At 45.3% G+C, this 16,320-nt stretch overlaps 1 protein-coding gene across 1 annotated transcript; it reads right to left on the bottom strand.

Moving 5' to 3' along the window:
- Window positions 1-387: 387 nt before the first annotated feature.
- Window positions 388-10,717, bottom strand: LOC101623725 (eotaxin). Its single transcript, XM_004685164.2, has 3 exons — window positions 10,639-10,717; window positions 9,081-9,192; window positions 388-619 (listed from the first exon to the last, which is right to left on the bottom strand). Exons 1-3 carry the CDS (start codon window positions 10,715-10,717, stop codon window positions 514-516), a joined length of 297 nt encoding a protein of 98 aa, XP_004685221.1. The 3' UTR covers window positions 388-513.
- Between the last annotated feature and the right edge of the window lie 5,603 nt (window positions 10,718-16,320).

Here is a 16,320-nt window from a genome sequence, read left to right as displayed (position 1 = left end):
AGCATGGGATTGGCTCCTGCCTGGGAGACTAGGCCTGAAGTTATGGCATCACTAACACTGGCGTTCAAAGCCCAGTGCTTCCATGGAACAGTAAATTAAACTATTTAGCAACTTCCAAGAAAGATAGAAAGCTTAAGAAAAATGACACATTATTACACAAAAATCATATTCCTTAAAATTATAATAAAAATAAACACTGAACACATCTTGAATAAGATGGGGAATATAAAATAGCTATTTTTTTCTTTTAAAATGATTTATTTTTCTTTATTCATGCACACAAGAACAGGGTATAGGCCAGAGCTACATGGGGAGGGAGAGAGGATTTACCAGAAACAGAGAGGGGAACAGAACAGGCAGATCTATGAAACACGATGCTGAGAAAAGAGTGGGCGAGATAGGAGAGGTCAGCTGCTCTAACATGATAGTTCTGAGACTAAACCCCAGCGCCGCCACCAGGGAGATCCGAAATTAATTGTCAGGTCCGGACTTGACTTCAGTGCAGGTGAGCGGTCAAGGCTTCAGATTTTGAGCTTTCATGTCCAGGAGCTTCATGGAATCCAGGACCCATTTAAGACTGGGGTCAGCACAGATCTCCCTGCCCCGTTTGGTTTTGAATCTGCAGGGAGGAGAGGACACAGTTAGAGGGATCACCTGGATGTTCAACCAGGGAGCGTCACACACTGAAGGGACAATGTCCCCCAAGAACACGGGGCAATCGGGCTGCCTCACAGGGAGGAGAGAAGGCCCCTCAGGGGAAACAGCTATTGACTGACAACAGTGAAGCCTCCTTGGCTCCTGGACGGCACTGAAACAGAACCAGGAGCTGGGTGGAATGCTGGGAGTGAGCTGGGAGTGACCTTCTTGACTTCAGTTTCCCACTGGGAGATTTCTGGGATTAGGTTAGGGGTGGCCTAAACATCTGGTCTCTGAGACCAACTTGGCCTGATCAAAATGGAATCCCCTGCCGGGGGAAGGACTCAGGAGCATGGAGGAGGAATGGTCATTGTCCACTTACATCACAGCTTCCTTGGGACACTGGCTACTGGTGATTCTGTAGGTGTCCAGGATCTTCATAGATATCTTCCTTTTGATGTAGCTAAAACAGCAGGCGTATGTATTTGCTTGATCTGTAATGAAACAACAGAAAAGGCTCTTTCAAGTGTGTGCAGGGTGTCTCTATTTATGCCATAGTGAAGTGTGTGTAAACAGGAGGAGTCAGAGGGAAGGGAGACAGCCCACCCCAAGTCCAGTCTGCCTCCTCTGTGGCTCTCCATGGTCAAATGGGAAGGCTCCCTGATAATGGAGATGGAGAGAGGAACTTTTGATAGTTAGACTTAGAGTGTGGTTATGAGGGGGCTATAAAATAACTTAATATTCCATTAGGACAAGGGGGAGGACTCAGCAATGAACCCCCTTTGGTCTCTGAGCTATCTAGCTTGGCCATAAGTTCCCATGACACCTGCTGCCTCTGAAGAACCACGTCTCTGGAAGCCGTTCTCAATGAGCACTTTCCAGATTCTGGGTCTCTTTCCTGCCCTTTCACCATTGCAGGAAATATCCCTCACTCCTACCACTACAGGCTCCCTCTCTTGGATCACCCCAGTTCCCAAACTCTGCTGAAAGGGGCCAAGCCAGACTCTGCTGTGAGGGTGCCCTTGAAGAGTTGGAGCCCTGGAAGGAGCCAGATCTGGAGTGCACAGTCAACACTCTTGTCCAGCTGCCCAGCAACAGCTGTGTGAGCAGGCTGACACGCTGCCCTGGGCTTGACCCTAATCAGTGGTCAAAGTCAGACTGGGCACGCCTTCTTCTCTGGTTGCCAGTGCCAACCCAGGAATGGGGTGATGAGTTTCAAAGGATGTGTCGAAGGACTTACCTGGCTGTATCTGGGTGCTGAGGGTGACATCTATGAGCAGCAGGAACAAGAGGGCTGCAGAGAACTTCATGCTGGAGGGTGAGGATTCAGCTGCAGACTTGGAGTTACTGATTTCTCAGCTTGTCTCAGCCTCTGTGCAACTCTGGTGACTCTGCCTGCCTTTTATAGAGATCTGACACAAGGGCAGGTTCATCTCCAGGCCAATGAAGAGCCTGAAAGTGCTGAGTCAGCATCAGATCCTGGAGTGATTTCCAAACAAAGAGAAGAAAGCAGCACTACTTTTATTGTCTTGGGGTTGGGTGGAGGATACCTTCTACTTTTGGAAACAGGACTCATACAGGTTGTGAGGGGTAAAGGGATTGATGAAGGAAACATGTTTGAGCAGAGACTACAGTCACATAGTAAGTTTTCATAATTTTGGCAGTCACTACTTCCAGGAATTTCAAAAGAAATGTGGCCAAGGATGCTGGAAAGGGAATCAGATAGAAGACAATGGAATACTCATAATGTCTTTCTCAGATGAACTGAAGACTCTATGTGGAGCAAAGATACAGTGTGGTGATTTTCCAGGAATGCCTGTGCTGTGGACAAGGACCTACAGGGAATGCCAGATAGAGGGAAGAGTACCCATGTATCATGGGCCTGAGGTGTTGAGTGTTCGGTGCCTCAGAGGAGCGTGGCCCATCACGCCCACATTACAGCCAGGCAGTGTTAAGGGGTGTGTGTGGTCAGTCTGTTATTTTCATTTTACAGGGTATGAGTCCCCTTATAGGAATGAAGTTCTGTGCTCCCTACCTGCTCCCTAAGGAATAAAAACCAAATGCATCTGGGCATGTAGACACCCAAGTTGGGTTTATAACTAAGACTCAGGCTTCCAGTGAGACTGTGCAATAAGAGAGAGAATTGATTAGAACTTGTGAATGCATTGTCTTCCCTCTCTTCTGTCTCAACTAGAAACCTGAAGCCCAAGGACAGAAATGAAACCCTCCAGCTGCCAGGGGAGTAGAGGCCAGTGTGTCCCCGTATGGGGACCCTGACCTGCCCATGAGCCTCCTGTGTATATAGTATTCCTCATGCTGTGGGTCTGGGCTCTCACTTTCACAAAAGACAACCAGCTGGGATTTGCTACCAGCCTTTCCCAAAGTGCTTGGAACTTCTTGGAAGAAATTTTGTCTAAAAATCGTTTACATACAGAGTTCAGTATTGCAGCTGACAGGCAGGAAATACTCAGTGATGTTGACTGCTTGGGCTGAATTTGTTCTCTGTGCCAGAGACCACAGTGCTCATGCATGTTATCTAAATTCAACCCCCTGATCAACATCTGAGATAGCGTCTTTATGACATTCATAAAAACATCATCATAAAGATAAAGGAACTGAGACTTACAGAAGCTAAGTGCCTTCCTTCAGCAGAAGGAAGCTTGCAAAAGTAGAGTTGTCTTTCTGCCAACATTACCTAGTAACTGGTAAACACATCCACGCTGACCTTTGTTTTGTCTGTTATTTTGCAGAATCCTGCCCACTTTACCAATGAGGGGAGTGATTAGCTTAAGGATACACAGGAATCCAGAGCAAACCAGAATTGAAGCTAGTCTAGGAGGGAGAACAGGGTCTCCTAATCCTGTCCCTGCTCTGACATTGCTCTAGAACATTCTAAGAGTCTACTTACTGAGGCCTGGCCTTGTCTGCCTGGACCTGCATGGTGCCCCTCCTGGTGTCACTGCATTTTTAATTAGAAGCCACAGGTCTAAGTGAAGAATGCAGCTGATGGCTGGGCACACCAAAGCCCAGTGAGAAAAGGTGGATTTGCAAGGGTTGCAAGTTAGCTGCAGAGCCAAGACAGGGCCCAGACACTCAGCCCCAGGCCTGCACCCTGTAGCAGATGCTGGGATGCTCTGTGTAGAGCCACAGGCACCACCAGACCAACGTGGTCATCCCTCAGCCTCAGCAGGTGGTGGCCAGCAGGTCTCCATTGAGGTTCTGTCTGAGAATTGCCCTTGACTGTAGGGAGCTGCCATCAGGAGACAGTTCTCAATGGATGCTTGGTAGTTGGGCACATTCATTTCTAACATGGAGCAATTCTAAAGGGTATCCCAGCTCCAGAGCACCCTATTATTTAGTCTGGGAATGTGGTGAGCTCCTCTTCTAAAGAAATAAACTAATGATTACATTTCTTGCCCCCAACCATTAAAAAGAGGCCTGAGCCTGGTGCCTCTCTGTACTGAGAAGGCTGCTCTGAATACACAGAACTGCTGCCAGTTGTGACTGGATGGGCAGAGGCAGGTTTTCTGCAGGGCCAGGTGTGAGACTAATGATCCTGCAGACAGACCACACCACCAGAGAAAATGCCCAGGAAAAGCCCATCATGCCCTATGATGCCTGTCACTCAGTCAAGGAGTCATACCAAGGACCAAGCCCACTCATCTAAAGAGGAGGACTTACAGTTTTTTTGAAAGAGAAATTCCCTGTGTCTTACTGGGCCTTGCAGAGACAAAGAGCCCAGCTCTGGGAAGTCAGGTGTGTCCACAGCCAGAAGTGCCCTTTGTGAGCTGGGCTTAGTGAAAGTGCCAGGGTAGCTGCCTGTAATCCAGTGAGATTGAAGCACTGTGTTGTGACTGGGCATAAGTGAGTCCTGGAGTTACAGTAAGTCATGAGGGCAGCTGTCAGCCCTATATCAGTCACACAGCAGCGCCTCTCCCTGAGAAATAGTGTAGCCTCAAATGAGGAAGGAAGACAAATGAGGAAGATGTTTTAAGTTAGCATCTGTATACAAGCCCCAGAACGAGAGAACTGTAAAGATACAAACAGAAGTGAGGGAGTCTGTTCCCAGTGTTCCTGGTCAGCCACAAAGAGCGGTGGCCTGAGGGTAAATTGTGTGGATTCATAGACTGTGGTGAAGGGCTGGGTGGTCACTCAGGAAGGAGAAAGGTAGACATTGGGGGAACGGTCTGGAAGTGTGTGGCAAGTGAAAATCTCTGCTCATCAGAAATTGGAAAACATGAGAGGTGCCAACTGACCAACCAAAGAGAAAGACACAGCCATTCGACTCAGCCAGCTCTGACATTGGCCACCAAGTTTTTTCTTTATCACAATGCTTTTTTCTTGTTTCCCCTTGTTTTATTACACTAGTGGGGACTATTTTCATTCCACTAACCTTCTTGATAGTTTCCTGAGAAAAAGAGGCTGAACACATTCCTGGAGGTGTTTTCAGAACATCCTTTGGACAGCACAAAGGTGGCCCATGGTGGGTCTGAGGTGTGTGGCCCAGACCCATCCGATGGGCTCATTCCCTCCCAGGACTGAGCTGCCTTCCTCAGCTGACAGTTGGCTGCCAATTGCTCTCCGCTGGTTTGCTTGTGTGGCACTGCCCCTTACCGAGAAGCAAGCCTCGCCCCAGGAACAGCTTTCTCCCATGACTGGTTGAGATGGGAGGATAAAAGCCTGGATTCCTTGCCCCCATCTCTGTCAGCTCCTGTCTGCTGTGAGACGGTGAATACTGAACTCTTGGTTAACCTGCCTGGCCTCAGTGGGCCAAGATATTTACCCTGTGTTCTGGGAGCAAGAATCTGGTGGGGTCATCTGTTTGTTTCCTTAGTTCCTTCCCTAAAATATCCTCATTTTGTAGATGAAATAATCAAGTCCCAAAGTAATACAGTGAGAGAAAACTCTTTTGGGAATAAAATGGAAATCACCTGCAGGTCAGTTTTCTTCCTAGTGTCTCATGCCACCATTTATGCCCCAGCCCCTGTGTGCAGTATCCACAGAGCATTTGGTGTAAGTGGTGGCCTTTGATGGGATGCCACACAGTGACCTACTGAATGTGGCAGGTGGCACATGCAGAGGGCTCTTGGCGCTCCAGCTTCAGACCATAGGGGTTTTGCCATTGGGCCCTTTGGTCCTCTCCTGACCTTGGGGGTATAGTTGGTTTGTGTCCAGACAGGGAGGGTCACATGACTGGCAGAAATGCAAGTCGTTTTCACTTGTTTCAGGGGAAACCTGACTTAAGTTTCTTGTACAGGAAGTCACCCTTCCATTGTGGCTTTGTGGAGTTGGGGAAATTTCTGTGTTACTCGTTCCACTTCTTCATCTACATGTCACCCTACTATTCTTCTCCCAGTTGCCTCTTCCTCTCCCCATCACCAGTGCCCTGGTTCTGACACATCATCTCATTGCCTGCATAGTGAAATAGTGTGCTGACTGTTCCTCCCCTCCTGATCCATCCCACAGCCCCCTGAAGCATCTCTGATCATGGTCTTCCCCTTCCCACTGACTCAAATCTCAGCAGCCATTATCACTGGGTGACCAGTGCTCTGGTTTGCCCGGGGCTGTGTTCATGTCTATCTGTTGTCCCAGCATAATTATCAATGGGTCTTCCTTAGAGCTTCACAAGTGACTTAAAGTGATAAAAATTACATGATCCTCTTATCATTTATCTGAATGGCCCACAAGCTCCCCCACTTCTGTCTGGCCACCCCCATCCTTCCCAATTTCCCTATTACTTTCACAGACCTAACACTAGCACCATCCCCATGGGCTTAATTGTGATGGGCACATTAGGATCCTTCCAGGCATTTGCCTAAGCTGTACCTCTTTCTTTCCTTCCTTCCTTGGCTGAAGTAGCTCTAAAGAGCGCCTGTATTTATCCATGCATCAAAGCCTCATTACATGCCTATAAAGCCTCAGTCTAAATAATCTCTTGCCAAAGGCCATCCAGCCTTCCTCTGGCTTCCCAGTGACTGCATTGTCTGTGTGCTGTGTATGGGAGGACAACCAGAGGTCAGGCACCATCTGTGATTGTAGTTCTTAAGAGAGATTTGGGGCGAGAGTGAGTTTGTCAAGAAAAGAAATGTGGTGTGGCTTAGAGTCAGGAAACCTGTTCTCTGGGTTGGAGTCAGAAAGCCCTGGTTCTTGAAGCTCTCTGAAGTTCAGTTGAGCCAAGGGCATTTCTCAGTAGCACAGTTCCCATTCCATAACCACACCTCTCTCCCCTACTCCCGTATTTCTCCCTTTTGGCTCAGTATAGATTCTCCACTAAAACCGCAACTGTTGACTACCACACATATATTTATTGTTTACACAACACAAACTTCCATTTAACATTATGAGTCAGACCATGGTTCACAAGAGCTACATCTTATTAAAAATAAATAAGTAGAGGGCCCTCCCTGGTGGCGCAGCGGGTTAAAGCACAGCACTGAGAATCCAGAGCCGCTTCCGCATGAGTTCGATTCCCGCCTGCCCCGGAGGTGACCACATGGCGTGGCAGACCTCTCCTGACCCGCCCGCTGCTCCCCCTCAGCAGTGTACTTCCTCCATCTGCCTGTTCTGTTCCCCGCTCTGTCTCTGGTGAAGCCTCTCCCCGCCCCTGAGCCTCTGGCCTGTACCCCAGTTCTGTGTGCACAATAAATAAATCTTAAAAAATAAATAAATAAATAAATAAATAAATAAGTAGAAAAAACAAAACAAACAACAACAACAAAAAAAAAACAAAAAACAAAAACAAACAAACAAACAAAAAAAACAGGGACTCCCCAGTGCCACAGGAGTTACAGTCTCAACACTATCAAGCTATCACCCACCACAGCATGAGGTCAATCCCTGGCAGGGAGCTGACCCACATGGTGAGGCACACTGCTCCTGACCCTCCTGCTGCTCCCCTTTGTATATTTCAGTGAATCCGCCTGTTCTGCTCCCCACTCTGTCTTTGTGAATCCACTCATCCCCTGCACCTCTGGCCTATACCTCAGCTCTTATATGTATGAATAAATCTTTGAAAAACTTAAAAACATCTTCCCATTTTCCAGAATCCTTAAGGATGCCATGGGGTTGGGATGAAAAGGTGAAGTCTCACTTGCTACTTTTACAGGATGAAAGTGGGACTCCTAGAGGTGAAATAACCTGGCCAAAGCTGTATATTTTATATTTTATTTTTCTCAATTTTCATTTAGTCATCTTCATCTTCATGTTGCTATGTAACATTGTGTGTAAATTTAAGGTATATAACGTGTTATTTGGATATAGTTCCAAATTGTAGTATAATTGTTTTTGTCACTGCATTTATCATTTTACACAGTATGCTATATAATAATACTTATTGTAATATCCAAAAAAAGTCAAAATGTAAAAAAGAGTAAAATGGTGGTTGCCAGAGAGGTTGTTCTTTAAGAAAACAAATTAGCAGAGTAGTAAATAGTGATATTTACACAGTCTAATGAGTAAAGTTTTATGTTTTAAAAACAATGATATTCATGGCAGATAAGCATAAAATGCCATTCATTTAAGTGCCAGGTCTAAAGACATTTTGAAGTTATTGTTTAACAATTGAATAAAAGCTACTCGTTTTGAAATGATGATGAGATTATCTTGGAAAACATCTCAGGAAGACCAAGAAAAATGACAAGCGTTTCTCAGACTCTAAGAATAGCTGGAGCTTGGGATTTCTGGCTTAGATGCTTCATGGCGTCCTGGACCCACTTCTCCTTGGGGTCTGCACAGATATCCTTAGCCAATTTGGTCCTGAAGCTGTGAGAGAAAGGAGAAACAGTCAGAAAGTCCTCTTGAGAACTGTTTCCATGTTGGGCCTTCCCTGGTGGTGCAGCGGGTGGGGGTGGCACTGCAAAGCTAAGCCAAGCCATGGCTGCCTCAGTGCCAGTTCCATCCCTGCCTGCCCCAGAGGTGACGCACATGGCGCGGCAGACTTCTCCCGATTCACGTGCTTCTCCCCTCAGCAGGGTACTTTGTTGATCTGCCTGTTCTGCTCCCCACTCTGTTTCAGGTGAACGCTTTTACTGCCCTTAAACCTCTGGCCTGTTTCCCACTTCTGTATGCATAAATAAGTAAAATCTTTAAGAAAGAAAGAAAATTATTTCCCTGTAACCCGAAACCTTCTGGGACCATCTGCTATGGACAGAAGAGTTTCCCATGGAAAAGAAAGTAGGGCAAGAGGAAACCTGGGACTCAAGGGAGATAATGGTCTTGATGGCCCAGTGAAACTCTTTACTCTTGACTGGAAACAACCGGTATAACATAAACAAACCTACAGACAGGGATCGGGAATGAAAGTTCCCTGTTATGAAAAATTTATGAATTAGATTGTCGAAGCCAGTGTCTCTGAGTCTATGATTCCATGTAATAGTGATGTATTCATGATATCTGCCCCTTGAGATGAATTTTTGGATCAGGAGTATGTGAGTTTTGCTACTTACATAATTGCTTGCCGAGGACACTTGCTGCCAGTGATTCTTTTGTAGCTCTGCAGTCGCTGAAAGGCGATCTTCTTTTTAGTTAGATCAAAGCAGCACACGGTTGGCACAGAAGCTAAATTTGGGGAAAAAAGAATAGACAGGATTAGTTGCTAATGATGTTGATATTTAAAGCATGGGTTTGTAAGGAAGGAAGGATATATAGGAGAAAAGGAGATGTAAGCTATGGAGGTAGAAGCTCTCTACTCTGAGATCTTGAGCTTCTGGCTTTGATCTGAGGTCCTCTGCTTTGCAGTGGGGACCCATCACTGCTGGCAAGAGTAAGGGAAAGTCTGGTCAACGCAGTAAGCTTTAGCTCTGTCATTGTGGGGAGTTTCATGGCATGCACTCTTCACAGTACTGTTCACAGATGTTCTTCTTCCTTAGCCATTTGGACGCTTTTATCGCTGGCCCCTTTTAGATGGACCCATTAAGTAGTTTTGACCAATAAGTGAGAAGACAATTGATAAGTGACATTTCTGAGTGAGAGTTTATACTTGCCAGTGCAAGCCCTTCAAGAGCTTCCTTTCCCTTTGTTATGATGAGCAACAGTGTTCCCCAAGACTGCTCCCCCCATCAATCTAAAACTTGTGCATAACGAGCAGAAGCTCTAGACAACACATTTCATAACATTTAATATGAGTGAGAAAGTAACCCTCATTGTTTTAAGCCATTGATAGTTTAAGAGTATGTGTTACCGGGGCCCTCCCTGGTGGCGCAGTGGGTTAAAGCACTGCACTGAGAAGCTAAAGCCACTTCCGCATGAGTTCGATTCCCGCCTGCCCCGGAGGTGACCACATGGTGTGGCAGACCTCTCCTGACCCACCCGCTGCTCCCCTCAGCAGTGTGCTTCGTCGATCTGCCTGTTCTGCTCCCCACTCTGTCTCTGGTGAAGCCTCTCACCGCCCCTGAGCCTCTAGCCTGTACCCCGGTTCTGTATATACAAATAAATAAATCTTTAAAAAAAAAAAAGAGTATGTGTTACCAAAGCATGCATTATCTTATTAGGACTGAAACATGCAATAAATTCAAATATTCAGAGGATAGGAAAAATGAGTCATAATACAAACACCTAGATAATTTATCCCAAGAATTCTCAAAACAGTCAGCTTGAGATATGGCATTAGGCCAACATTCCTTTCCCCTACCCACTGTTTCTGAAACCTGTCTTAAAGTACAATAACAATTCCAAGTCTCCAATAGAGTATTAATTTTTTCTCCCCACCACTACACAAAATGCTTACAGTAAGAAAAGGTGTTTTCTTATGTGGCTCATCCCCTAACACTGTGAGGGCAGCTAAGTCACAGAGCCACTCAGTACTCATCTCAGGCGGGAACCCAGGGATGGGCCCAGGCAACCTGGATTTCTAGACCCAGCTTTCTCACTGATGGTGAGGTTGGGTACCCTTGTCTGCTCTTGGAACCTATTTTGCCATCTTTAAAATCCAGGGTTTTCAGGGAGTCTCTGCAGATTCTTGCTGAGCTGGTAGTTCTGAGGTGGTCTGCCTTCCCCATAGCTTACCTGGCTGGGCAAGCACCTGAGTGCTGAGGGCGGCAGCTGTGAGCAGCAGGCACAGGAGGGCTGCAGCGGAGACCTTCATGCTGGAAGGGGAGGATGGCAACTACAGCCTCTGCAGTTGGTCTCAGAGTCGCTGCAAATCTGGAGGCTCTGTATGCCTTTTAAAGACAGAAGACAGATTGGGAGCTTCCAAGGAAGCCTTTGATTAGGCAAGGTCATGGTCAAATCAGGATGAGGGAAGTTGCTAACCATGTTTCAAATCCTGGCGTATTCACAGGCCCTAAGAGGATGAAATTGGTGGGAGGGGACTTGGCGCACTTCTCATCACGCTGGCTCTGGAAGTGAAGTGGGTGGGGAAGGAAGGGTATGCAGTTGTGAAATGACCATGCAAGGATGACAGTTTGGGAGGGTCCTTCTCAAAAAACAATGCTTTCTCTCACATAAAACATCTTTGGTGGGGAAAAGAAGTGAGAAAACCAAGAGCCTGAAGAGTTGAGGAGACTTCCTGGTGATCTTTAGGAGGCCAGGAAAGGACCCTAATAGTTCCACTGGGCTCTCACCCCACCCAGACATGGAGAGATCTCAGCAGCTCTGGACATTGCCAGGCATTAAGACTCCAGGAATGACAGCACATGAGAGCCTCACCTCACATTTCAGTCCAATGAATACAGTCCAGTCCCAGAATCTTGAGAACCATAGGAACTTAAACTGGATAGTTCTGTTCATCTTGACTTCCTGTGCACTTTCCTAGCTTTACTGGGGAGTGAGTGACAAGTAAATATTGTGTGTGTATATACATTTTGTACACATAAAATGATGACCACCATCAAATGGATGTGCACAATCAAATGTCCATCCTCCACCTCATACAGTAAAATTTTTGTTTTTTGGTGTAGTGAGAACACTTAAGACTTATTCTCTTAGTAAATTAAAAGTATATAATGTAGTATTATTATTAACTATAATCACCATGCTCTGCATTAGACCCACAGAACGTATTTACCCTATCACTAAAAGTTTGTGCTCTTTGACCAACATCTCCCCAGAATGGCAAATGTAAACTACAATATGACATAACTCACACCTGCTAGCATGATTAATATTAGAAAGGGGAGTGATAGCAAGTATTGGTGAGGATGTGGAGAAAAGAGAATTTCTGTATGCTGCTGGTGCGGTTGTAAATTGTATTCATTGGACTGAAATGTGAGGTGAGGCTCTCATGTGCTGTCATTCCTGGAGTTTCAGTGCCTGGCAATGTCCAGAGCTGCTGAGATCTCTCCATGTCTGGGTGGGGTGAGAGCCCAGTGGAACTATTAGGGTCCTTTCCTGGCCTCCTGAAGATCACCAGGAAATCTCCTCAACTCTTCAGTCAATTGGTTCAGTCACTTGGGAAACAGTACAGAGATCTTATGGCATTTTAAAAGTATTTTCAGGCCCCCCCCTGGTGGTGCAAGGGGTTAAGTCTCAACACTATGAAGCTATTGCCAGCCACTGCAGCACGAATTTCATCCCCAGCAAGGAGCTGACCTGCATGGCACAGCAGACCTCTCCTGTCTCATCCACTGCTAATCTCAGCAATGTATTTCAATAAATCTGGCTGTTCTGCTCTCCATTCTGTCTCTGGTAACTTAGTCTTAGTCTCCACACCTTTGGCCTACACCCCAGTTCTGGTAGGCATAAATAAGTAAATCTTAAAAAACAAAAAACAAAAGTATTTTGTATTTTGTTTCCTGATGAAGTCTTTCCTCAGATGAATCAAATAACAAATGCTTAACCATCAGATATACTATAGTGGAATGGGCCTGTTTGAAGAAGATGAGATGAACATTTTATGCTTTCACACCATGAAAATTCAAGAACACATTTGGAAAACTGGAGATGACATTGAGCCCAACCCCTTGAATTTAGTGGTAGATAAGGTGTTGGATAAGTAAAATTATCAAAAAGAAAGAGGAGACAAGATCCCACGGGTATCTCCTCTATTTACGACACTATGATCTCTGGGAGGAGAGGGTGCAGGGGAGACTTCTTGCTGGGGTCTTTTATAAAGTCCTTGTTAAAAGTTGTTAATGGGGCCCTCCCTGGTGGCCAGTGGGTTAAAGCACAGCACTAAAAAGCTAAAGCCACTTCCGCATGAGTTCAATCCCCACCTGCCCTGGAGGTGACCCACATGGTACGGCAGACCTCTCCTGACCCACCTACTGCTCCCCTCAGCAGTGTGTTTTAGTAGATCTGCCTGTCCTGTCTCTGGTGAATCCTCTCATCTCTCGCATCTCTGGCCTGTACCTCAATTCTGGATGCATAAATAAATAAATCTTTAAAAAATAACAAATAAACATGTAAGGTGCTCAGAAGAGAAAGTAGATCACTGTAGATGCTCACAAAATAGTCTATATTTGTTACAATTAAGAAATGGGCAGATTTTACAGACCAGGGAATGATGCTGACAAATGATGACTTTTTCCTTATCTCATCTCACACTTCCAAGTAAAGACATATTACCCAAGGAATGGTTTCCAGGAATATTTGAGCTAACCATCTAACAGAAATGAGGTCTCAAAAGTTGTGTCTGTAGCACAAGCTTGTCAAATTCTTGACCTTAATGACATTTGGGTAAGTGATTGTGTTCCTTAGTAAGAATAATTTCATCATTCATTGGTTGTTTAGAGGATTCAATTAATAAATTCCTTTTCATTTCCCCCCCAAATTCTTGCAGTGTTTTAGAATAATCAAGGCCAGCAAAACCACAGTAAAATAAACTAAATCTTTACACACCCCATGTAGCAGCTGTTCTCTCCAGCTCGCTGTCTGGCTCACTGTCAAGAGGAGGGGGCGACAACATTCTCAGGGTGCTGTGCTCTCTCCTCCATGATGGCTTCTCACTCAGTGACAGGGCTGGGGTCACTGTTGCCAAGAATTCGGTCAGGAGCAACTCACAAACGCCAAGTTACCCAGAGGAAATAGGTTCCCTACAGCAAAACCAAAACCTTAGCTCCCTAAGCTGAGTGATAAGTAAAAACAGATCCCAAGAATCAAGACGCCTGATTTTGTTTTGCAGCTTTGCTCTGGAGTCATTCTAGTATTATAAACTATACGCAGAGTTGAAAGAGACGTTGATATTCATTCCAATCCTCTCTTTAAAAAAAAAAAAAAAAAAACCATGAATAGAGAACCAAGAGTTCAGGACCAATAGCAAAATCCCTAAGGCAATGCCACGTTTTTTACACTGAATTGACTCTAAATCCTCAGCCTCTTAACTCAAATCATTTGAAAACTTTATTGATTAATCCTTGTTGACTATGGGCTCTGTTTCCCTTGGGGAAAAAGAGGACCCATCAGGTAGGTTACCTCTTTCTCAAGTGTGGCAGAGACCATGACTGCATTTTTTAACTGCCTTTGAAGGAAAGCAATTAACGTTAGCATGAATGTTCTAGCAACGTGCCTAACAAAGGCAGGTTCTCAATGGTCACACCAAGCCCTAGAGTGCCCGCTGTCACTGTGGTTTTATTTCACGAGGGTTAATGTGTTTAATCTTCATAAAAGACCTATGAAATACATCCTCTAAGTCCATTTCTTTTGAAGAATTTTTTTTTTATTTATGCATACAAAACTGGAGTACAGGCCAAAGGTGCAGGGTTCATGAGAGGATTCACCAGAGACAGAGTGGGGAGCAGAACAGGCAAACTGATAGAGTACACAGCTAAGGGGAACAGCAGGAAGGTCAGGAGAGGTCTGCTGTTCCATGTGGATCACCCCCCTGGCCAGGGATCAAATTCATGCTGAAGCTGCGGTTAGGTTCACAGTGATGCACTTTAACCCAATGAAACTCCAAGGAGAGCCTTAAGCAAATCCATTTTAAAAAGGCACAAACATAGGCTTAGAGAAGTTAAATGACTTCCTTTTCCATGAAATTGCTTCTTAGAGTCATCCTGAAAAAAAATTCTTTTTATTTCAAATACACTCACTATTACATTATCTCATAGACTCCCTTGGGAAGTGATAAATGTTACTCTTTTGCACATGACCAGTCAGTTATGGTGCTACTAACCAGGGATTTGATAACACCAAACAAATAAACTCAGTGATTCACTGCAACAGATGATTACTTTTTGTTTATGTACCAAAGCTTAATGTTGCTCAGGCAGCTTGGAGGACCTACTCTTTTTGAGCAGTGACTCAGAGAGCCAGGCTTCTTTTAATTAACAGCCAGCATCTGGAATATGTAGCCCCCAAGTTAAGTGAAACAAGGGGAGAAAGGGCTGGCAGATTGTATAGAAAATTTTGAAGAACTGGGCTTGGGAACCACTTGTAACCTATACATCCCATTGGCCTTAATTCTCCCTCCTAGTCTAGTCTAACGACAGAGAAGGATGAATGATGAGAAATGACGAGGAGCACGGGAATCATTGGAAAGGGCTAATACTTTATCAGTCTGCTGTTGCTCACTTCATTCCAAGAGAATGAAGTGAAAATCCCTGTAGTCACTGCTTTGTCTGGGATGTTCAGGGTGTTTGAATGGCAGGTGGTCTTGTCTGTCAAGTGAGGACGTAGAAGCTACTTGCTCCAGGGACTTGTGAACTGAAAAGATGAGTTTTGGCCTGAACCCTCTATGATGCAGTGAAATAGGACAAGTCTCTCTTCCTACCCCATCAGATAAGCATTCTCATCTATTCATTTAACAAGTGTGTCTTCTTCTTGAATTCTAGGAAGGAAAAAGAAGGACATCCCTATAAGGAAAATAAGGAAGTTAAACATCAGGTGTTAACAAAGCAAGATGGCGCCCTCCCTAAATCTGAATGTGCCTGCCTCAAAAGGACATGCGACCCCTGCCCACCACCCTATTTTTTTTTTTTTTTTAACTACTGTGTGTAAGTCCCCCTGCCCTCTGCCAATGAGCTGGATCGTCGTCCTTCAGACACCAGTCTGCTGCCCTTCTCAGTGTGTTGACAAACTAAACTACTTTCTTTCTCCCCAGTCTCTGCTTCCTTGTATTAGCTGAGGGAAACTGAGGCTGGTGCTCAGTAACAATTTACCAAGACAGGACACTTGCAGACACTTGCAGTCAACAGGGAGGTGATGCTCTGGCAACCTGCAGTCCTCCAGACAGACGCTGTGCAGGTCCCCAACCTGGTTAGTCCCCACGGTGCTCCCTGGGGTTTCTGACTCTGGCTCCCATTTTGCCTGTGAGCTCCTCCATTTACATTACTTCCTCAGGTCCCCTCAGAAGTTGATGTGCATAGATTTGGTCTTCCTGGGCTCTGCAGCCTTTGAAGGCATCTTGCTGCATGGAGGACTTGGAGTTTGTTTACACCAGGAAGTGTCAGTGTCTTCTTGGTTAGTTTGGGTTTTTTCCCCCAAGGAATGAGCACACATTTGTCGTTTCATTGACAATGTAGCACAATTCTCTTGATAACTAAGCAGGCTTCTGATGTCTGCCCACTCAATCTCCATATGCCAGCACCTACAGCCTGTTTCTTTCTGGAACTACTTCTCAAGTTATTTCTCTTTCTCTACTTCTCCACGCCCTGATCCTTCCCCCTCTTCCTCCATGCTCCCTGCTCCTTAATAAGGCTTAAAAGGGCGAGGCTACAACTTCAATCTAATTTTTCCCGAGGTTGCTAAATCCAGGAGTTTTATTTTTCCAGATTTGTATTATTGAAATCATATTACATTTTCCCCTTTAAA

The sequence above is a fragment of the Condylura cristata genome, unplaced genomic scaffold (assembly GCF_000260355.1).
Source record: "Condylura cristata isolate star-nosed mole 26May11 unplaced genomic scaffold, ConCri1.0 scaffold00017, whole genome shotgun sequence".
Classification (NCBI taxonomy): Eukaryota; Metazoa; Chordata; class Mammalia; order Eulipotyphla; family Talpidae; genus Condylura; species Condylura cristata.
Note: the sequence above shows the minus strand (reverse complement) of the source record. Positions and strands in the feature narration are given on the sequence as shown.